Here is a 23,143-nt window from a genome sequence, read left to right on the forward strand (position 1 = left end):
CAACTTCCAATGAGAGTCGTGCAAATAAATTAAAGTGCAGCTGTCAAGATCAGCAGCAGAGTTGAAGGTGTATGTATAATATAAAGTATTCAAGAGCTGATGCTTTTTCCTGGAAAAAAGTGTTGAACTGTATTTTCTTAGATGAAAGCAGCAGATTTGTTTCCCCTGTTTGTTTGTCTTGTCTCGCTTTTAATAATCAAGAGCACTTGTAATCAAGTTTCAGCTCTCAGAGGGGTTTGTTACAGTTTTGGGCTGGTTCTGTATCTGTTCCATTACTCCCAGTGCATCCTTTTCTGGTTATTCCATCACTTAAACTCTGCTGGAATTGAGATCCTGTAATGCTCTGCTTAGGGAGTAGAATTCCTGTGCATGAACCAGCCACAGCAGCTCAGAAGGTGCAGATGGCTTTAGGTCAGCTCTTGCCTTTTATGAAATTATTGCACGCTTCTTAAAACAAGGGGTTTTTGTAATGTTATCACAAACCATCAGCAGACAGCTCCATTAAAACCCCTATCAATCCCTCTGTGCCCCAGAGAGGCCAGCTCTGGGTGTCACCAGGGTGTGCCTGGCAGACTGAGGAGCTCCACAGCGACTCCATTTGTCTCCAGCTGGCACTGCCTGTTCTGTCTGTGAGCTCCTGGCTCTGCTCTTCCCTGGGTTTGGGAGGGGTTTGAGCCGGGCTTGGAGGCAAGGCTTCACTCTCTCACCTTGCAGTTCCTTTCTTGATTTTTCCATCATTTCCTATTTCCTGGTACCCTGGGATCTGATCAAATATTCCTGTTGTGGTGGAAGGTACAGGCAGCCATGCAGAGGTTTCTTGTCCTTCTCTCCCACATTTTCTCCCTGATCCTTGCAGAGTTTTTGGCAGCTATCAGTTAATGGAATTAGGACTCCTGGAATTTGTCTGTGCTCAGATCCACAGAGCTATTGTTGTTGAAACAATTTTAGAAAACATTAAGTATTTCCACCTTGCATATGGTGCTCTTCCTTCCAGCCTGGCTACAGCCCCCTGTTCAATGAGCTACATTCATCAAGTCATTTTTAATCATGTTCGTTGGGCTATGGAGCTGTGCCAGGGTCCTAATAAGCAGCAAATGGGTTCAGAGCAGATTCTGCTAGAAAATGGTTTCCTGTGGTGCTGGTTCTTATCAGCTTGCCTGTGAAGGATAAGGAATCATCAACATTTCAGATTATTGAGGAACAAAAGAGCAGAGACTTGGCTTATTTGCATCACAGTGGTAACTCTTTTTATTTTGGACTTGTACCAGCATAAACTAGATAGGAATTGGGCACAGAGCCAAAGAATCATTGTATTTCTTAAATAATTAAGTGAATCTACAAGGAGCTAAGCTGGTGAATGGCTGACAAGTTATTCATTAAAGCCAAGCACTGCACCTTCACCTGTGCCTGCCTGCTCTTAACACCAGAGATGATGTTCTGTTCTTAAGGACACCTTGCAAAGAGGAACTCTGAGTCTAGCATGAAGAGTTTGGCTTGAAGCAAAAAGAGTTTGTTTTTAGTAGCCTTACAAGCAGCAGAACGCTTTGGTGCAAGTATTTTGGGCAAGATTTGACCTACAGTATTTATTGTTCCTCTGAAGGTGATGATTATGTCTAATTCACTTCTGGAGTTTTGTACTTGAGGCCCATGTAGGGAATGTAAATGTAAAACTTGGAGCAACAAATGGTTTTCTGTGGCATTGAACCAAGATGTCATCAGGTCTTAACTGGAGCTTATTTGGACAATGGAGGTTTCTGCTTGTAAAGACAAGAAATAGAAGAAAAATGGAAGAACTGAATACCTTACTGTGTTTATTTGGGTCAGGTCCTTTCAGACAGTTGCACAAGACTCTTTGAGATGTTTGTGCTGCTGTTCTTCCTTCAGGTGCTTTGATTCAAAGGAAATCTGCAATCCTGTTTGGTAGGGAGATGTGTAGGGATTGAGTATTTCCCCAGGTACCTGACAGGAATTACTGACAGGGTGAAGGGTGAATTTTGACCCCATGCTTGATAATTACATGGTGATAAAATCACTAACAGGCATTCCTGGTGGTAGAAGTGACAGCTGATTCAGTGACTCCTCTGCTTAAAATTTCATCACCAGGAATTCCACATGTACAAAGTAATGGGAAAATAAACCCTCATGTGTTCTAGCTCATTTTATATGTGTAACAAACACATAATCAACTTGTGATAGTTTCATTCAGTGTGAAAGGTGCAGCTCTAGAACTGCAAACAAAGATTTCAAAACTGTGGCATTTCCTTGCTTATCTTCCTTATGCATCAGTGCTTAAAATCACAGAGTAATAGAATCAAACATACTGAGTGAACACAGTCCTTGTACCAAGTGATAGGCATCCCTTACAAGGGAGAAAATATAATTTTCTAAGTCATGATTTGAAACTCTAATGCAGGAAGAAAACTTCTTGTACCTACTCCTGTGTTGGTCACTTTGCATTTTTGCTGCTGATTCTTCAGTTTTGCAGGATGACAAGTTGTTCAGGCTGCTGCTAATTATGTGCTCAGTGTTATGGTAATTGGCATCTCTCAATTGTGTTGTTATGACTACAAAGTCCTTGGTAACAGGCTGGTGATGCAGGGAGGCTGCAGCCTGTCCTGCTGGCTGACACTCATCTGCTCTGCCTGACCACATGGGCTGTTACCAACTGGTGCAGAGACCTTGCAGAGTGCTTAGCACCAGAACATCACAGAAATGCAACTTCTGCAGGTCTGTCCATATATAAACACATTTCATCCATTTTTCTCAGTCAGAAGTGACCTTAAATCCCACTCTGCACCAGTGAAGTGCAGCAGAAAGCTTGACCTTATGCTTAGGTAATCTGCTGTCCTCATTTCACCCAGAAAACCTGGGTGAGCTGCTGTTCCTTGGTGAGCCTTGACTTGTTTGGGAGCCATCCTTAGGGAAAACAGACACTGGGAATTGGCAGGTTGAATATTAAATCTTGTATACCAGTGCGCATCATCCTGAAAGGGTGACCAGTCAGTATGATCTTTCTACTGCTATGATTAATATTTTTTAAAAAGTTTCCCTTGTTTCCTAGTAGATTTTCCATCTTGTCCAGTGTTTTTAGCTTTTGCAGCATATGCAGAATCTCAGGAATTTAGTCAATGTATGCCTGTAGGGGAGCAGACTATGTAAGGAACTCTCAGCTGATTAAATCAGCAAATCCAAATTGAATCTGGACCTTCTCAGGAAAGCCCAGGTTCAATTTGCATTGATTGGAGGAGTGATAATATACTGTGAGCAGGAAGCTCTGCACAGGGCAGTGCTCCAGTGAAGAAGCCACCAGCACTCCTTAGTCATATATTCAGATATTGCCTGGACACCTGCAGGCTCTGCTTTAGGAAGATTTGTGGCACAGTAAATATTTGTCTTATAGCTCCTTGAAAAAGCCTTTAAACATATAATTTCTACTTTTAGAACATATATTTTGTAACAGGAGTTTTCTTTGAAGGAACCTGACTCGAGGCTTTGGTGGACCTGCAGAAAATTTGATATTATGGGAATGAAACACAGCTTCTCCTCTAGATGGGCAGATTTTTCTTACATAATCCTAGATACAGGAGGAACCAGACTGTGCAGGACCCAAAGCTGAATTAGCACTGGTTTTGAAATAAAGACCCATTAAAAATCACTTCAGTTCTGTAATTTTAACTCCATCAGCCATAGTGCATCTCTTTCAAGCCCTCCTCTGGTGGTAGGAGGTCTTGTTTTTGTTAACTGTCCCGGGGAGAGACAGCAGCAAATAAGAAAGAATAAAGAATTCATCAACTAACTGCAGGTATTCTTGGAAAGCTTGGCAGTCTTATAAAAAGTAAAGCTGGAACCTCCAGAATCCTGGATCTCTGGTGGCCTCTAAGTCTTTAGGGTTAATAGGATCAACTCTGAGGTGTTTTTGCACTTTCATTCAGAAGCAGAATGTTTGTTCCTTCCACTGGGAAATAAAACAGTTGAAATGCCTCAGCTTAACTGCAAACATTGCTTTTGGGAGTACATCTCTGTGTAGCAGGCAGGATTTCTCTTGAGTGTGCTGTACACTGGAGATGCTGCTCCATGCTTTAGAGGTGGAAGAGATCCCTTTGTCTTCTGGAAATTGTCATGGCATTTGGAGTTGTTCTTCCTGGTGTTTAACTACCTGGACAAGGATTGTTTTTGCCACCACAAGCAAATGTTGTTGCCATGCAGGCTTTGTAATAAATCCACAGGTTGCTTATGCAGCTGTGTAAGCAGCATGGCTTTTGTGGCAGCAGAACAGTTATTGGTGATGGACCTGGCTCTTTTTCACACTTTGTTGTCAATAAAAGAGGGAGGATGATTAACCATCATCTTGAATTTCTGGGATGAAATGTGCTACTTTAGGTGTAAACCATAGGGCAATTTCTGTAGGTGGTATTTCTGGGAACGTGTTGGAACCTGCATGAGGAACATTTAAATATCCCTGATATCCAGTTATTCAAGTAGTTTGTTCAGGTTTCCTGGGGTGCCCATCTGTTCTTACCCCAGAGAAAGGAGTAAAGTAAGAAAACTTTGAAATTTGAATGAAGCATAGCTGTGATAACAGCAAATCCTGCTCTTCCCTTGGGCTGTTAATGTTCCCAGGTCTGTGATTTCAGACAGTTAAGGCAGGAGGAATGACTGCCCAAAATGAGCACTCGGCCAAGTACTTGGAAATGAGTCATGTCTGCTTCAGCCAAGCTCCACACTGAGGTCACAGCTGTGCTCCTGCTCAGGCTGATCCCCAGCAATCCTGCACTCAGGTGACCACCCAGTCTGACACTTGGTTGCCGTGGATGTGGAAATTGATAGAGGTGTGCATGTACTGATTGGTGGCACAGTCCTTTTCATATTTGTGCCATGTCTGCTTTAGTGCATCTGATGGATGAGGCTGTCAAAGGAGTGGTTTTGGTTCAAAGAGAAGGGGGAGATGTGCAAACCCAGGGCACTGGGAATGTTTCTGTGTCTGCTCTGGGGTGCCCTGACCCCCAGGGCAGCACTGACTTTGACCCTCATCCATGGAGAAAGTTTCCTAAACTCCAGAATAGACTGGAATCCACAAAAGTGTGAAATAGATTGTAGAGAGCAGTGTAGGTGTGTCACTTGGTGAGAAATTGAGGGTTTGGGATTTTTTAGTGTGCTGTGGATGGAAGCAAGATGGAGGGCACAGGGTGTCATCCTGGGCTTCTTCTTCATGCTTCTTCTTCCTCCTTTCTCATGGGTTTGGGTGGCATTTTGTAATTGGGCAGAAAAGTCCCCATTGTGGGCTCTGTGGGATCAGTTATTGGGTTAAAAGGGAAAATAATCCAGGTGTCAGCTCTTAATTGGACAGTTTAGTCTTAAAAGATCTTGTACCAAGAGATTGTTGGCCATTTTGTGCCTTCTAATGAAAAGCTGCTGAACTCACAGCAGTGAGAATGTTTTACTGATAGGGAATAATAAACACCTGAGTCCCAACGTGAATTACTGCCTCAAGTGCCTTCAATCCAGACCCAGAGAGACCCACAACTGGGACCCCCACACCTGGATAGTTTGCCAGATGCTGTTTCAGGATATAGAGCTAAAAAAGCTGGGAATTCCTTGGGGGGTGCCCCCCTGAGATCCCTAATGGCACATTTGTTATCTCCTATTCCAGCATCAGCTTTCTTTGTGTTAAATTTGACTTGCCTCTTCATGGTCAAATGTGATCTGTGTTTTTCACAGATCTGTCACAGGAAAACAAATGCTTAAGTGAGAACATTCTTCTTTATGGACTGAAAACCCCTAAATTTGTGTTTCAAGCCTGGCACACTCTCCTTTGTAGGAGGTCATAAAGTCTGTAGGCTGGAACACAAGTCTGCATTCAGTCTCTGGCCCTGCAGCCATCCATTAATCATTATTTCCAGATATAAAATGATATATTCCTATTGTTTCATCAGGGTTTTGTGTGGATTAACTGTGGGCAGAGCCTGGAAGTGCCCTGAGTGGAGCAGCTCTGGGTACAGGTTGTGTCTGAGAGGAGGGATCAGTGTCAGTGCCTGGGGACGTGGTTGAGTCTGTCACTCACTGCCATGCTACTCTCTCCTGTTTAACTCCAGCCTGGCTGGTTCCTCAGTTTTCTGACTGCTCCCCACACCCCAGGGATGTAAAGGACAATGGGATTTTTACTGCCCTGCTTTGCCTCAGATGAAGTGAAGCATCCTGCCTCGGGCTTTTCCTGCAAACCTAGCAGGTTGCTATGGATTAAGCTCCTTAATCAATCCAGGCAAACCATTCCATGCTGTTTCCTGGTGGTCAATACCTCCAATCACTTGCCATTTCAGCAGCTTAGAGACTAATGATCCTTCACTCTGCACACAGGGATGTGCCAGAAAGCAGAAGTTGCTAAATATCCACTCTAGGCAGAGCTATAAAATCCTTTTGCCTCTGTCCTTTCCCACCACCATCAGCTGGTAGCATAGCAACTGCTGAAGCTGCTTGAACTTGAGTTGACCTGAAATTACATGTTTCTCAGTTTACGTGTTTATTAACGCCTTTCTACTTTTTTTGGTGCTTGTTAAGATTACATTTTTCAGTCCCTGTGGGATATTAGCAGCTTGTTCATGCAGAAAGCAGAAATAGACTTAATACCATGTGATGGATGAGCTCAGATGGACCCTGGGATTAGAAACACGAGGGAGAGCTGAAGGTGGCCCTGAGCAGTGACTGGTGGAGAGACCCTTGGTTCTGGTAGGATGTGCATGCAGATTTCCATTTAACTGTACAGAATTGGAGGAGCAGCAGCTCATAGGCTGGTTTGTCAGAGTGCAGTGATGGGGAAGTGGCTGTTAAAGGCAGCAGAGTGAGCTGGAAATCAGCAGAGGTTGTAGTGCCCTGGGATTTCTCACCTGGGGGAGAGAGAACTCAGACACAGGTTCATGAGTAACCTGCAGCTTGAAGGATTGGTGGTCCAGCTGCAGTTGCAGCAATTTCTAGAGGAGGAATCAGTGTTTGATCAGAGTTTCTGCAAAGTTATCATACTTTCATCTCTCTTTTTAAAAGAGAGATGATGCTTAGTTCTCATACTTTTGTAATTACTGTGTTCAGATATGCTAAAGCCTAGTCTGTATTTCTTCATGGGCCATTTCCAAATTAATATAAAACCTTAGTCCACAGTTATGTGATGTGCCTGTCGTCAACTCCAAGAAATGAGGGAAGCAGCAAAAACTAAAAATTACTAATTGTTGTGTAAGGGGTATACATCAAAGATAAGTCTGGAGAACAGGACTTGGTTCAAGCATGCTGGACATGCTCCTTGTGGGGCAAAATGGAGCAGTTAGATGCTGCACAGAGAAGGTCATGGTCTCTTTATTTTTACTGGTATTTTGGTCAAATGAAACCTGAACCACCTTTCTGTGTGTCACCCAATCTCAGCAGATGGAACTAAGATGCTCCATTCTCAGAACAGTCTTAGTAAGAGAATGAAATCCTTTCCCCAGCAGGCATTTTGAGCACTGAATGATTAAATCAAAGAGTGATGCTGTCATCACTGTCACATGCCCTGGCTGCATGGAGAAAAGGAAAGTGAGTTGTGCTCACCTTTCCCAGAGAAAGGCATCATCATTTATCTTCATGGGATGTGTTTAGACTGCAGCACCTGAATTCTGCCCTGAGTGAGGGCTTTCAGAGAGGATTCAAGGGGCTTAGAGGTGCTCAGTATTATTTCTTGGCTTTCCACTGAACAGAGTGATCCAGCACCTCTCTATGTTTCACACTGAGGGCCATGAGCTGAGAAAATAAGGAGTAAAGAGGTAAAATGCATCTTACCTCTATTTTAATACCACTCAAAAGATGGGGGAAGCAGGGAGTAATTTATTTTATCTGTCTTAGATATATGCCTTAAGGTGAGCCCATTCTCTCCATTGACAATTAAGAGAACCTGAGATAATTAGAGCAGGCTGGATCATGGAGAAGCTACATAGTGAAAGTCAAGCTAACTGGAATCAGCTCCTGGATGGCCAAAAGTCCTTGTGTTGGGTCTCTTGTGCTCCATGAAAGATCCCTGTAAAGAGAGTGGCATCCCAGAACCAGCAAGAAGCACAACACTGCCCTTCTCCATGATGTGCTTTTGTAGCTATCTTGCAGTTGACAAACTCAGTAAATGGCATGTGCTTTAAAAGTGAGAGTGAATTGTCCATGATTCCAGCCCTGGGGAGTTTGTCATTCCTGGAGATTGCCTCCAGAGCCTGCCTGAGCACTGTGGAGGGCAGCACTCCCATCCAAAGGCACTCACCCTGCACAAGGCTTGGGAATGTTTTGCTGCAAAACTGGAGCTTCCTACACATCAATAGTGAGAGTCTATAGCCACCTTTTTAACTCTGTTACAGTGCAAATGATGACTCAAAGAGAAGCATTCAGGTCTAATCTATGTGAGTCCTTGTAATGAGCTTTACAATTAGAGCACAGACTCTTCCACCTAATTCACTTAATTTACACTGGGAAATGAGATACTGTTCAACTAATCCGATGCTATTTTCTTTATTAGAGAATGAAAGCATCCTCTGAGGCTCTGGTGGGATTCAGGCTAAGCTTCTGAGGCACAAATAGTGTGAAATGCTAATGAATTAGCACGCGGCTGTAATTCCCACTCAGGATCTGCTGCCCCTCTCCTTTGGCCTCTCACACCATTGGAAGGGCTGGCAGGAGGCCCAGGGTCTGCACCAGCTCTTTGTGCACTCAGGGTGGCTCTGTCAATGTTTGATAAGGTGACACTGGTACACATGGACCTTCTTCAAGCAGGGTTTGTTCCAGCTGCCTTGCCTGGGGACTGCAGTACTTTCAGGTGTTGGCTTGATTTTTTAAGGTTTTCTAAGCCTTCTGATGTTTACATTGTAGTAATGAACTTTCTCGCATGCTTTCTGTAAATATTGTTTTGCATTTTTTTTATGGAGGAGGAGAAATTTGATGGACTGTTGGTTTGTGCAGTGTCATTGGAGAGGTGGCACTGTCACCCTCCAATCCACTGTCACCTTTGGAAATGTATAAATGTTGGAGTCAGAAATTAAACTGCCCTTTTTTACCTTGGAAAGAGCAGTGAGTCTGTGTCATGTTGTTTCATGGCCTATAGTGACATTCAGGAAAGGGTTAAGAGGTTTTCTCCTGCTTTGCAGCAGCTCCTGTAAAGGTTTTTGTGTTCTCTTTAATCCTTGACAGCCCAGTTGTGTAGTTTAGAGCAAATGTTCAAGTCACCAAGGGGCATTTCCTCTTCTTCTTGAGGGGACAATACAGAGAGAATGTTTTCATCAGGCTGATGGATCAAGTTCTCTCCTATCTGTGTACTGCACCTGTGCTTTTGGGAGATGTTGAGGGAATAGCCTGTAGTTTTTGACTTTGGGGTTTTGAAGGGATGATAGAAGACAAGCATCCTGCCAAATATTGAGTTTCTTGCCCCACCAGCTTTCTTTGGTGTCATTGATTGCTGTACCCTGTGTTCTGCTCATCTTTTCATTGCTGTTGTGCTGATTCTCTGACCACTTTGCTCAATTTTTCACATTTTCTGGCTCATTTTTACTTTCTCCCTTGCTTTTTGTACATTCAATGTGAGCTGAGTCCCCTGCAGACAGAAGCAGCAGCTCTTGAGGGAAAAGCAAAAGGGGGAAAAAACCACAATTTTGTGGCAAATGAGTATTTTATATCACAGAGCACTAAAGTCACTTATGGCTGTGTTAGTAAATCCTGTGTTGGGAAGAAGCACCAGATGGAGAGCAGTGGTGTGGAGTTTGCCACAGGATCCAAAGAACAGAGCTCTATCCATCCTGCAGTACAGGAATGCTCACAGAGGAGAAGGGGTGTAAAGGTGATGTTTGCCTGCTGGGAATGCTCTTTCCATAATGGGTGGTTTGAGTACAAACCCAAACAGTAAATGCTTTACATATCTGAAATTTATAAACCTGTGAAACCATTGCCCCTTGGTCTACAGGCTGTATAAATCCTAAATCTTCCTCTTTTCTCACTTTTCTGGGTTTTAGCTTTAATTAAATATTCAAAATTGTTGATTTCAGAATTGGTTCTGGGCACTTTTCCTGGGGCTCAGACAGACCATATCATTCCCTGGTGCAATTTACCTGTCCAGGTGAGTTAATGAATCATTTATTGCTGCTGCTGGTACACTCCTATAACACTTGACATGTGCCACTGCTGTCAGCCTGTTACAGTACTGGGTGACACATCTGAATTTCTCTCTTGGACAAAATCTATTAGTGCAGTGTCAGCACAGTGAAATCTTCTCAGGCTAAGTATTGTAAAATCCAGGTGCCTTTTTTCTTTTGTGTAATAAATGGAACTGGAAGCTTGGACCATCACTAGAAAACTAAATTTACCTGCTGCATTTATGACAGTGGTAGGAAGTGTGGGGAAAAAAGCAATGCTAGCATAAATATTGACATTCAGAGCTCTGAAGACTCATTGTTATTATATGAAACTAGAAAATGTGCCCATGGATGCTGCTCAGACAGTCTGGCTGTTGTGTAGCAAACTTTATAGATATTTTTTATTCTGTGTTTTCTGCTTAAAAGAATTTTGAGAAGCTTAAAATCTGGTTTCCTTGCCTTTCAGTCCCATCCTGATCAGCTTGACAAGCACAGTCCACAGCTGCTTGTTTAGGACTTGGTGAGAAAAGCTTTTATAATTCCCATGAGTAGGGGCATGATCAGGATCATGTTGGAAAACACAAATCCTGCTTGTCAGGGAAAGGTCCTTGAGCAGCAGGTCTCATCCTCACCTTTTCAACCCTCAAAGAATAAGAACCTCTGTGTCTCTTCTGGTCTTATTTTTAGAACCTGAGCTCTGTCCTGTGCATGTGAGAAAACAAAACATGGAATTGTTGCACTTGGGGATACACCAGAGTTTTGTGACATTAAAGGTTCTTTTTGTCTAAAACCAGCCACAGCCCATCCCATGCCAATGAGAGTTCGCAATCAGTTTATTTGTACGGTTTATCAGATGGTTTTGTTATGGAAAAGGGAGAAATTAAAAAAAAAACATATAAAATTCATAGTTTAGGAGGTGTATCCAGCTGTTTTAAGATTGCTTTTTCTGTAATGTCTTTCTTTATGGATTATTTCACAGGAGAAAGTGGTAACAGTTGTTGAGGATTTTTCTCAAGTTTTTCAGTCTTCCCAGTGGCATCTTTAAGCATTCATGGAGCCAGTTATTCTTCCATCATGTAAAAATTGCTTAGAATTGCCTTGCTTAGAAAGCCAAGTAGAGAAATATTCCGGCAGTAGAGTAGAAACACAGAATATTTGCCAAAGAGTAAAATAGGTTTGTTTTCCACAATAGTTAGAAAGTAGTGTGTTAATGGAACTAAGAGTATAAGAGTTGAGCAAGTGTCTGGGTGATGCTCTTTGTCCTTGTAGAATCCCAGAATGGTTTGGGTTGGAGGAGACCTTAAAATTCATCCCATTCCACCCCTTGCCATGGCAGGGACACCTCCCACTGTCCCAGGGTCATGTCCAGCCTGGCCTTGGGCACTGCCAGGGATCCAGGGGCAGCACCAGCTGCTCTGGGCACCTGTGCCAGGGCCTGCCCACCCTCACAGGGGGGAATTTCTGATATCCAATCTATCCCTGTCCTCTGTCAGTTTGAAGCCATCACCCCTTGTCCTGTCACTAGGGATGATGGAATTTTAGGTGGTCCTGCAAGGAACAGATTTGGACTTGATCCTTGTGGGGCTTGAGATCCTCTGTGATTCTGTTTGGTGTATTCTGGTTCTTCATGTTAATTTTGTTTTCTCACACTCTGTGCATTACAAGAATTCATGTCATTTTCAAGTTCTAACAGTGTTCAACCTTCTGAGCTGCAGACAGGAGCTGAATTGTCTGTCCTAACAGCAGGAGAAAGACACCCCCCAATTCCCTTTGGGTCTGCACAACTGGACCTGGTTTTAGATTCAATAAAATATGCACATGGTTAAAAACTTCCCCCCTTTTTTTTTTTTTTGAGCCTGAACTGCATATGTTTTTTGGTGTTTTTGTTGTTTTGGTTTTCCTGGGGGGCTTTTTGTTGGGTTTGTGGGGTTGTGTTTTTTGTGTTGGTTTTTTTTAGGGGTTTTTTTGGTTGGTTTTTTTTTGTTGTTGTTGTTGTTTTTAAATGAGCATCCATAAGCAAATTTTTCTGTGTCATTCCCAAGTCTGAGGCTCAGCTGGATATCCCAGGAGCAGCAATCCAGTTCCAGATGTGCTGGTTGTTGGTTTCCTCCTCTGTCTGGAAGAGGTGGGAGAGTGGCTGAAAAGGGAGCACCAGGCCAGGCAAAGATTGTGATATAAAACAGTGTTGGAAAGAAATGGGGCTTAAAATATGGCTGTTCACAATTACATGTGTACAAGGCCAATCTGTCACCATGTTTGTTTAATCAAGGTCAAACAGAGATTTTAATTAAAATAGTGAGCTCATAACATCAGGCTGGTCATCTGTAACTGGCAAGTGGGGTTTTTGTAACACAGAGAAAAAAACGTTCTCATTCATTTATGTGCCAGTTTTGCTAAATAATGGGGGATTTGTTTAGATCACTTGCAGTAATTTGGCACAGAGTGATATTAAAAAAGTAAAAGCTTTTGCTCCAGCTGGTGCTAGTAGGAAATAATTAATTGTTTTCATTGATGTGGGACTGATTCTTTAAAAACTACTGGAACAGCTGCTTACTTTAGTTCCTTAAATTCAGAATGCAGGAGCAACAGTTTAAATTCCTACTTTTATTACATTTTACAGCACCTGTTTGTTCAGTGGTAGAGAAAGGGCAAAATAATTGGGGGAAAGAGGGGACGCCACCATCACTTTTTTTGTTTGTTTTTTTCTTGGTGGAGTGGGACAAAAGTAGGGAAGATGGGTGTGCTGGGTGACATCATAATTTAAATCAGTTTGGCAACAGTGGTTACTAAACTCACTAGATGAGATCTTCATGTCTGCCTAGTAGGATAAACTGCTCTATTAATTAAGCTCAATCCCATAAATCTCTTCTAAGTTGCCATGAAATCCCAAAGTAGCCTGTATCATGTTGCTGTTGAAATCTGCAGCCCAGGAGAAAGGAGTTTAATATTTCATTTGTTTTGTGTTCAGCTATGATGTGACTTGTAAGATGTAGCTTTTGCATTGGGAATAAAAGGAACCAAATCTCTCTTTTAATTGCCTTGCACCAAGAAACAAGTAATAAACTGCTTGTGATCTATGTTAATTTGATTTTTAATGAAAATGTATCCACACATGTTTCTTGAAAACAATTTTCCTGGAGAAATAACTCTGTAAGTCAAAACATAATCAGCCTGGCATTTCATATCAGAAAAAGATTCTGGCAGGAGTTATGGAATAGTGCAGAATTAAAGCAGAAACAGCCATTCCACAGAAAACATATCTGGCATCACTGATTTTTGTTCATGTTGGATACCTGCTGCAATTACAATCCAGATTGTTTTTTCTCCAGAGGTACAACACACAGCTCCTGCAGTCAGTCTCAAGGAGATAGAATGATTTGTTGTAAACAGTTAAAGGAAATGAAATCAAGCATCATTTCAGTTGATCCTTTTGTACAGCAGTTTCTTTCTCTTCACTGAGCAGATCTTAACCTGCAAGAGTTATCCTGAGGGGAAAATCCAATCTTCCTCCCATCATGTGGTACTCAAAGTCCTTTCTTCCACTTTTCCTTGGATCCTGGATTCTTGCAGTTATTTGAGGAATCACCTTTAAGGGAGAAGGGTTTAGAATGACTCCCACTGAACTCCAAATTTCTTATGTTGTAACATTTATGTGTTTCTTTTCCTGAGACAGAGATCACAGGATGGTTTGGGTTGGAAGGGACTTTTAGAGCTCATCCATTCCTCTCCTGCCATGGCAGGGACACCTTCCACTATCCCAGGGTGCTCCAAGCCCCAATGTCCAACCCAGCCTTGGACACTGCCAGGGATGGAGCAGCCACAGCTTCTCCAGGCACCCTGTGCCAGTGTTTTAAACCCCTGTTGATAAAAATATTCTTTTTTTATCACCTGATTTTCACAAGGGAATAGAGTTTGTGTCCTCTGGGCTGAGGGCAGACCACATTAGAGTGTGGCAGAGGGAAGGCTGGGCAAGATTCAGGAAATTGCTCAGAATCTTGCAGAGTTCAGCTCAGGTTTTCAAAGCCACAAGGTGTATGCTATTCAGGTGGTTTCCAGAATGCAAGTGTTATTTACACTGACAGAGGGGAAAAAGAATAATAAAAATCAGGCAGGCAGCCAGAGCTCTGTAGACATTTTCTTTTTTTTTTTTTTTTTTTGGTAGCTTCCATCAAAGAGAGCTGCTGAGAGAGATGTCTTTTATCAGCTTGCTTTGCTTTTTCTCACAGAGGTGGTACTCAGTAGCTGGTTCCTGCCTCCTTATACTGCTCCTCAAACACCCAGGCACTCTTCAGGTGTCATGCAGACTTTCCTGAGTACCTTTGCCCAGGCAGTTGAGCAAACTTTGCAATCAAACACCACAGGAGGTGTTGATTCACTGTTGCCTTGGAGTTTTCTTTATTCTGAACTACCAAGAGCCCCACTCAGAGCCAGTTCCAACAGCATCCTGGCTGCTGGGCATGGGAAGATCACTGGAGTTTAAATTTGCTGATATTGTCTCAGCCAGTGCTTTGATTAGAAAATCAACATCCTCTTGTTTTTCTCTATTTTTGGGGGGTTAAGATCAGAAAATGAACAAGTGATTTGAGTGTCATGTTAAGCATTAGAATTTGGCTGAACCAGAGCACCACGATCAGTGACTGGGATATTCTGCTGTGTCAGGGCACAAGGCAGAGGAAGAGCTGTGCTGGAACCCTTGGATTCATGGTTTGTGCTAAGGGCACTCAGTTGTCTTTATTTAGGGTTTCTTTCACTCACTCTCCAAGATGTTGAGTGCTGTTGTTCACATGTTTAAAAGAGGGAGCAAATATAAACCTCATGATGAGGTTTATAAATGTTTATGAGGTTTATGAAGGCACTTTTAAACCAGAAAGCTGTTTTGTGGTTCCTATATTTTCACAGGTGTTTCTCAATTGGTAACACAACCCCCCATGCAAGGGGGCTGAAATTTAAGCACAAAAAAACCCAAGCCTGTGGTATTTTGTGAGACCTCTGTCGTAGGGAGGAAATGATGAATCTGACTCCATGTTTTTAGATGGCTAATTTATTATTTTATGATCTATATTATATTAAAGAATGCTATACTAAACTACACTAAAGAATAGAGAGAGGATACAAACAGAAGGCTAAAAGATAATAAAGAAAACTCGTGACTCCTTCCAGAGTCTGACACAGCTTGACAGTGATTGGTCATTAAGTCAACACTTTTCAGAGCAGAAATGAAGGAAACAATCAACTGTTGGTAAACAATGTCCAACCACATTCCAAAGCAGCAAAACACAGGAGAAGCAAACCAGACAATTATTGTTTTCATTTTTCTCTGAGGCTTCTCAGCTTCCCAGGAGAAAAATCCTGGGCAAAAGGATTTTTCAGAAAATGTGACACAAGCCCAATTATTTCCAGTAACAGATTAAATTCTTATAAAATATTTGGAAATGAGAGGTTACAAAAGGTTGTTCGGATGGGAATTTGGACATTTTATGACTCCTTGTGATTTGTTTCTGTCCCCAGAGCCTCCCACCCCGATCGCGCCCCCGGAGCTGCTGGCCGTGGGGGCCACGTACCTGTGGATCAAACCCAACGCCAACTCTATCATCGGGGACGGGCCCATCATCCTCAAGGAGGTGGAGTACAGGACCACCACGGGCAACTGGGCAGAGACCCACATTGTGGACTCCCCCAACTACAAGCTGTGGCACCTGGACCCCGACGTGGAGTACGAGATCCGCGTGCTGCTGACGCGCCCTGGGGAAGGGGGCACGGGGCCCCCCGGGCCCCCCCTGACCACCAGGACCAAGTGTGCAGGTGAGGGTTCTGCTGCTGCCACTCCCTACCAGGTGCTCTGTCAATGCAAGGTGGAATTAGCCTCCTCTTGTTTGGGACATGGGGAGGAACGCCTGTGGTTGGGCTCACAGGGAAATTGAGGGTGCAATGGTTGAACCTACCGTTGGTGACACCGCAAGTGGCATCGGTGTAGACATATGGGAGTGTTTACAGAGGGTGCAGAAAGGGTGTTGCCATCTTGCTGTGGAAAGGAGGTTTGAGGAAAATGTTGTGGTAGGAATTCTCACTATGTTGTGGTAGGAATTCTCAAGCACGTTCTCTGAATTGGAGGAAGAGCTGTTGTAAAGAGTCTTTTGAAAATGGGAAAACATTTGGGTGAATTGTGGACTTAAAGATGCAGAAGGCTGAACCATTGCTTTATTCTTCTATGCTATATTATTACTATATTCTTAAGAAACCCATAACCCCTTCCAGCCTGTCTGATACAGCTTTGACCTTGTTGGTGAACCAACCAAAACACCACCCTTTGGTAAACAAATCTCCATAACACATTCCATGTGTGCCTCCAGCAACAGGTGCAGCAAGTGGAGATAGGAATTGTTTTAATTCTTTCTCTGAGCTTTCTCACAGCTTTCCCCAGGGAAAATGCCTGGGAATGCCTGTGCCTGCTCCCTGTAGCCAGAGAGCTCTGCCACACATCCCTGCTGCAGGTGCTTCAGCAGGGCTCTGAGCTGATACTGGGAATTTGGATACATCCTGGAATACTTGGTTTTGTTGCACAGGCAGGTGTTGAAGAACTGTTGGTTTCATGCTTGTGGTTTATCTGACAAACTCTTGCCGCAGAGTGAGGTTGCTTGCTGTTGGAATAGGCAAAGAACTTTTTTCCCCACCAGTCCTGCAGTAAGAAAATTGTTCTTAAGACCAGGCTGTGATAACGTTTTCACTTCTAAGTGCAGAACAAATTTTATATTGTTCTTGGATAGTGGATCTGCAGTGAATATTAACAAATTGACTGATATCAGTTTGAGTGCTTTGTGGTGAAGGAGGAAATTTAAAAAATAATAATTTTTTAATAATAATTTATTTAGTTTAATGATTTATAAATAATTTATTTAATTTTAATAGTAAATTTTTAAAATACATTTTTGTGTTCCATTTCCCCCCTCATTTCTGACAAAGGACTGTGTTCAAACTCTTGTATCTGTCTCCTTTTCTTGTTCATATTGGAATGGATCAGTGCTGATCCAGGGGCAGAAGTAGTCCATCTTTCTTTCTAAGCCATATTGGACTTCCTGTGAAAAACTGACGGATGATGTTGCTCATGTTTCAGATATATTGGCTATCCATCCTGTTGTCATATATTAATCATTAGCCATTAAGTGAAATCAAGCCCTGTGCCTGGCAAGGGGATGAGCAAAGCACTTTTCTGCCTCACAGGTTTTTTTCCACCACACAACTTCAATTTCTTGCATTTTTGTAATTTTTGCAAGGTCCTTACTGTGGTGTGAACAAAGAACAGGGATTAAAAGGCTTCTCTCCTTTTGCTGCAAACCCTCCTTCCCTCCCCACAAATTAGTGGTTTACATGTGGATTTAAGAAATGAAAACCTTATAAGAACATTGTGTTTCCTATTACTGTTTCTAATCAAACAGCAAATCTGAAGTGGGAAGAAGGCATTCAAAACACCCAAAAACATTCTAGGATGGGATTAAGCTGTGCAATGTTAGTGGCAGGAACATTTCCAGCAATATCCCCTTTCTCTACCAAGAGAGGAAGCCTGGCAGGCTGGCTGTGTTTTGGGTGGCACATTTATTATGAAGATTGTAAATTAGTGAATGTTTAGGGCCCCTTTGAGAAGATTTGGTTTAAAATAAATCTGAGCATGGGGCCTTGACATGGAGGTATTTACTTGGTTCAGTACCTGTCCTTTGGTAGAACACAGATGTTAAAGGCTTTGCAGCAGCTGTGTGGGAAGCTTCAGGTGACATGGAAGATGTCCTTGCCTGTTTGGGAGGCTGGCACATGTTCTGCTGCTCACCTTCTGGCTTTCTTCTCCTTTCCTAGTCTGGTTAAATTCTCTGACCTCACCAGCAGTCACTGCCGGCCTGGCCTGGGGCCGTGCATTTGCAGATGGATATGTGGTGTGCTCAGATTTCCTCTGGAGTTGATGTCTTGTCACTTTGCAGTCACACTCTCTGCAGCAGCCAAACTTGCAAGCCTCTCTGCCTTACCTGTAAAAAAGGCTGGGCTTAGATTGGCTTAATTCAGGAGTTGAGATTAAAAAAAAAGAGTTATCTTTGTGCTCAAAATTATCTTGTCCTGTGTCCCAGATTGCTGAGTTTCCTGCCCAGTTCAGGTATTGACTGACTCCGAGAAGGATGACGTGGATAATTTGTTCAAATTGGCAAAGCTGAGGCACTTTCTGTTTTCCATCCTATTTTACTAATGAAAATCTAACTGGAGAAGGTCATTCTGTTAATGTTAGCTGTCATACAGGCCTTGTTGAGATTGATGGTGATGGCATTTATGTTTTGTTTAGGGCACTGGGTAGGAGAGATTGTAATGATCTTTGTCTAAGCGTGGACCAGGAGGAAGGGAGAGATTTAATAGCTAAAGATGTACAATTTTACCAAATGCCAACTGAAATGATAGACAAGAAAATGCAACTCATTATTCCAATTTCCATGTGTCGTGGAACTCCTTCAAAACACCATTTTGAGGGTAATTACACAAAACTTTCACGGTGAAGATTTTCAAAAATGTGCTGAACTGAGAAAACAGCTCTGCTGCCTTGATTTTCCTGAGAGTACCTAATGAATGACATCAGGGAAAATTGAGGGGTTTTAAAATAGTTGGGGGATGAGTGATGCTGCTTCTTTTAATGTGAATTTTTTGGTTGTTTTATTGTTTGTCTTTACTTTTTCCTGAGCAAGAGGGAAGTACCAAACTCCTACACATTTGTATGTAACCAGCAGGTGATCAGAGCAGCCCAGTTTTACTGCACTGTTTGGTGTTTTGCTGTCTTTATTAAGGCCACAAATAAAGGTAACAAAATTGATTGCACAAGTAAGAGTAGAGAATGTCACCTGTACTGGAAAAGCATTTACTTATTTAAATTTCTAGAAATTGGTGTAATAATAAACAGAAGGTGGCTGCAACCTTCTAAGAGAGAGGAAGTCAAATCCCCAATACTCTGCCCAGGCTCTTTTCACATAGAGAGACTGTATTTTTATAATATTTTTTTTTGTTCTGGGGAGGCTGAGTAACTGCTGGCCTTCAATTCAAGCACAAGTTGCAATGAGATTCTTATTTAGAGATGAAAATGAGCAGGATTTGGGAAGGACCAGGCTTCTCTTCCACTTCAAGCAACAGAAGTTCATTTACAAAGTTGCCCTTGTCTGTTTTGTTTCTTGACTGCTGTCAGCTTTGCATCAGAGCAAAAGCATGGCCAGGATGGTCCAGCATTAGCTCAGATATCAGGACAACTCTTACAAAATCATTAATAAGTTTCAGATTTTGATCACACTGAATGGAAGGTCTCTATATGGACTTGAAGAATTTTTTTTAACTAGATAAAACCAATAAAGTAATTATGGAAGGCCCTGCTCTAAATGAGCATAAAGAAGTTTTATTAAACTGGATAATATCTAAATTTCTGTCAGCAGCGTGTGCCCAGGCATGTTACCCCACTGGTGATGCCTTTGGTGTTCTACAGGACAGCATTACTTAATTAATATTTGTCAGCAGACTTAATTAATATTTGATCTATAGAAAATAATACTGAAAATTAAATCCCAGCTTACCTCCTTCAAGGGAAAGCCAACTGCCAGAAAATTTGGCAAACCTTGCACAAATGATTTGTTGATTTGTTTTTTGCAGGTTTTGGATTTGAGTTTGTTTTTCCATGGACTGTTCTAGATTGTGACTTGGGACAGGAAAAGATGAAATGACCTTGAGGCATAACCCAGTAAAGTGTCAGTCAGAGGGAAGAGTTGTCAGCAGGGAATGGGGAAAAGAGAGAGATTGGTTCAGGTTAAGACCAGACATGGGGTTGAAGGTTGGTTAAAGGAAAGATAGATATAAAACATTAGTGTTTATCCCCAAAATAATAGGTTGAGGAGATAACAGGATTAGAATAAAGTGTTTGAACACAGTTCCCAATAGTGCCTTGTATTCAGCACTGGTTCTCTAAGTGTGGGGTCTTTTTAGCCATCCTCTGTAGATAAACAGAGCTTTTAAAATCCTTGTTCCATGGCCTTTGTTCACAAGTGTGTGCTTTGGGAAGCTTGAGGCTTATTTTCTTCTCTGTGCTTATTGACTATTCTTTCCTTTTTTTTTTTTCCCTTTCTTCAGTTTCCACAGAAAGGAAGAATAGGGGAAAAGTTGTTTTTAGCTCTGGTGGATGTTAAAAAGGGAAAAGTTTGCCTTTGAGGTCATTATTCTGCAGGGAATCCCATCTGAAAACTGTTGGCTTAGTGGGGCAAACTCATATGAAAAACAAGGCCAAAGAGTAATATTTAAATGAATATTAATAAAAGGACAGAGTAAATATTTTCTTTATGATCAATACTTACTCCTGATTAAAATACTGTCTGGAAAGGCTGCCTTGAACATTTGCTTCCCTTTACCTTCACTGGACCATTATCTGATCTTCATTAGCTGTTGAGATTAAGGAAGGGTAGCCCCAGGGGGATCTTCTCTCTGTCTAAAACTGCCTGAAAAGAGATGGTGGCCAGGTGGGGATCAGGCTCTGCTGCCAGGGAACAAGTGGCAGGAGGAGAGGAAACAGCCTCAGGGTGTGTTAGGGGAGGTTTAAGTTGGATATTAGGAAAAAATTGCTTACTGAGAGTGTTGTCTGGCATTGGAACAGGCTGCTCAGGGCACTCCTCCATCCCCAGAAGGTGGGTGGATGTGAACGTGGTGCTGCTGGGTTAATGGCTGGACTCTGATCCTAGGGGGCTTTCCCAACCTCAGTGATGATAATTCTCTGCATTTTTGGATGATGACAACAGGTGACTTAGGGTTAATGGTTGGATTCTGATCTTAGAGGGATTTTCCAGCCTTGGTGAGTTTATAATTCTCTGCCTTTTGGCAGAGACGTGGATGTTGTTGTTGGAATCGTGGATGATGACAACAGGTTGTAAAATGATTTGTAAAATGGGAATAGTTTTACAACCTTGTGGCTTGGAAGAAGGAAACTGTTCCAAGTTTTTCTTCCAAGGGAAGAACAAGTCCTGAGAAACCCCAGCATGTCCCCCCAGGAAACACATGGCAATGGCTCCTCGTGGACCAGGCTGTGTTCATAGGAGGTTTGTCCTCATGTGAAAATCCCCAGGCTCACAGGCAGCCCCTCCCTCCTGATAAGCTGCTGGAGGCTGCCTTAATCACCACGGGGTGATTTAGCTCCTGCACAAAGAGCAGTTGTCAAGATCAATACTCAATTTTTGGTGTAAGCCTAGGGAAATAAAAGTTAGTCTTAAATGATGGGGCTGAATTCGATACTCCCTTTAAAAATAGCCCAGATACAGTGGCTGATACAAATGTAAATGATCTGAACATTGTGAGTTTGATATGGTGCTGCCAAGGAGCTGGAAAACCTTTTCCTCTGGTGGTTGTTAACAGGTGACTTTATTGCCATGAAATCTAGTGATGTTTACCAGTAGTAAGCACATTTTGCCAATTTTTTGTTGGTTTAAGAGAATCATTCCAAATCTATAAAAATATTTCTTGTTTTTGCTCTATTACAGCTGTTAGAAAAAATAAAGTATCTGCACACTGTTATGAAATGTATGAACTGAACAACCACAAGAATGTGCACTATGAGTTCAAAAACATTTATTTCTGGTTTAATTTTCAGGTGATATCTCCCATTAAATGGGAAACTTCCACATGTTAATGTGGAAGAATATGATTCAAGCTTTCTACACTGCTGCCTTCATTTTTTTTCTCAAGCTTATAATAAAAAAAAAATTATAACTCAGATCTATAAATCAAAGCACTGCACAAAAAGCATATCAAGTGATTTGAAAGCATGTTCTGTACAACTGATTTTTTGGTATTATCAAAATCACTGATTCACAGACTTATTTAACTTGGAGCTACTCTAAGCCTTGTGCTGAAAGACACATTCATTTCCCCTATTAATATTAAATTTTAACTCTTGGCTTCAGTTTCCTGTAACTTGAAATTGAGAGGTGGGGGAAATAGAGGCTTTTTTAGCAAGTGAAAGAAACTTTTATCATAGAATTCTAGAATATTCCTGTGCTGGAAGAGACCCACAGGATCACCCAGCCCTGCACAGTCACCCCAACAACCCCAGCCTGGGACAGGTGTCCAATGCTCCTGGAGCTCTGGTAGCCCTTGGGGCTGAGTTTGGCTCTGTGGATCCCCAAACCCATTCCAGGGACTTTCCCTACCTTGATGATTGAAGCTCTGGTTTCATTCCACCTCAAATAGCCCTTGGCATGTCAGCCAGAGGGATTAAGAGTTATAGAAATACAATATTCCTTCATTTTGATCCTTGATCCCCAGTTTGTGCTTGGAACCAGCCTGATAGCATTGCTGAAAGATAGAGGCTTCAGCCTAAGGGATTAACTCCCTTTGCGTGCAAGATCATGATTTTTCCCTGCAAAATTGATTAAATAGATAAATATATCTTGATTTGTTTTATTCTTTCCCCTTCCTCACTTATTTTTTGTTGGAGTAGAAAGACAGCATCTACCCTTTGATTAATAAGTGAAAAATGTGGGGAAAAAGGAGAAGGTGATGTATTTCTGGATGAAAAATGTATTTTTTTGTTATTGCTGGTTTCACACACAGAGGTGTCCCAGGCAAAAAGCATTTCTTTGAGGAACCAGCAGGATCAAGTTATGGCTGTGTTGTTTGTAGCAACGTGGTTGCCCTGCAAAGCCACCTTTCAAAGAATAGAGGATAGACTGGATCTGTGGATTGTTTACTGGAAAAGAACTGAAAGAAGGAGCAGCTCTGCTGTCTGAGATAGAACAACAGTGACAACCTGTATGGGACAGGAAGAATCTGGGAGGAGATGGAGTGGGGAAAGGGGAGCAGAGTGCTCTGGTGCCTTTGGAGTGGCTGAGGGAATGCAGCACTCCTGAAAGCCAGACTGCTGGAGCTGACAGGATCCTTGGTTCCTGGGCTATCTGTTGCTGATTCCCTGACTTCTGTGCCTCAGCTGGGCCCTCCCTGGGGGTTCCCCTGTCTGGGGAGACCCTCCTGGGGTG

General features: G+C 42.3%; 1 protein-coding gene across 1 annotated transcript in view; it reads left to right on the top strand.

The window, feature by feature from the left end:
- PTPRT (protein tyrosine phosphatase receptor type T) overlaps window positions 1-23,143 on the top strand; it is a 483,954-nt gene that overhangs the window by 223,723 nt on the left and 237,088 nt on the right. The window contains 1 exon segment of the mRNA XM_036395864.2: window positions 15,630-15,923. Within this exon segment, the coding sequence (XP_036251757.1) occupies window positions 15,630-15,923 (294 nt within the window).

The sequence above is a fragment of the Molothrus ater genome, chromosome 17 (assembly GCF_012460135.2).
Source record: "Molothrus ater isolate BHLD 08-10-18 breed brown headed cowbird chromosome 17, BPBGC_Mater_1.1, whole genome shotgun sequence".
In the NCBI taxonomy this organism is placed as follows: domain Eukaryota; kingdom Metazoa; phylum Chordata; class Aves; order Passeriformes; family Icteridae; genus Molothrus; species Molothrus ater.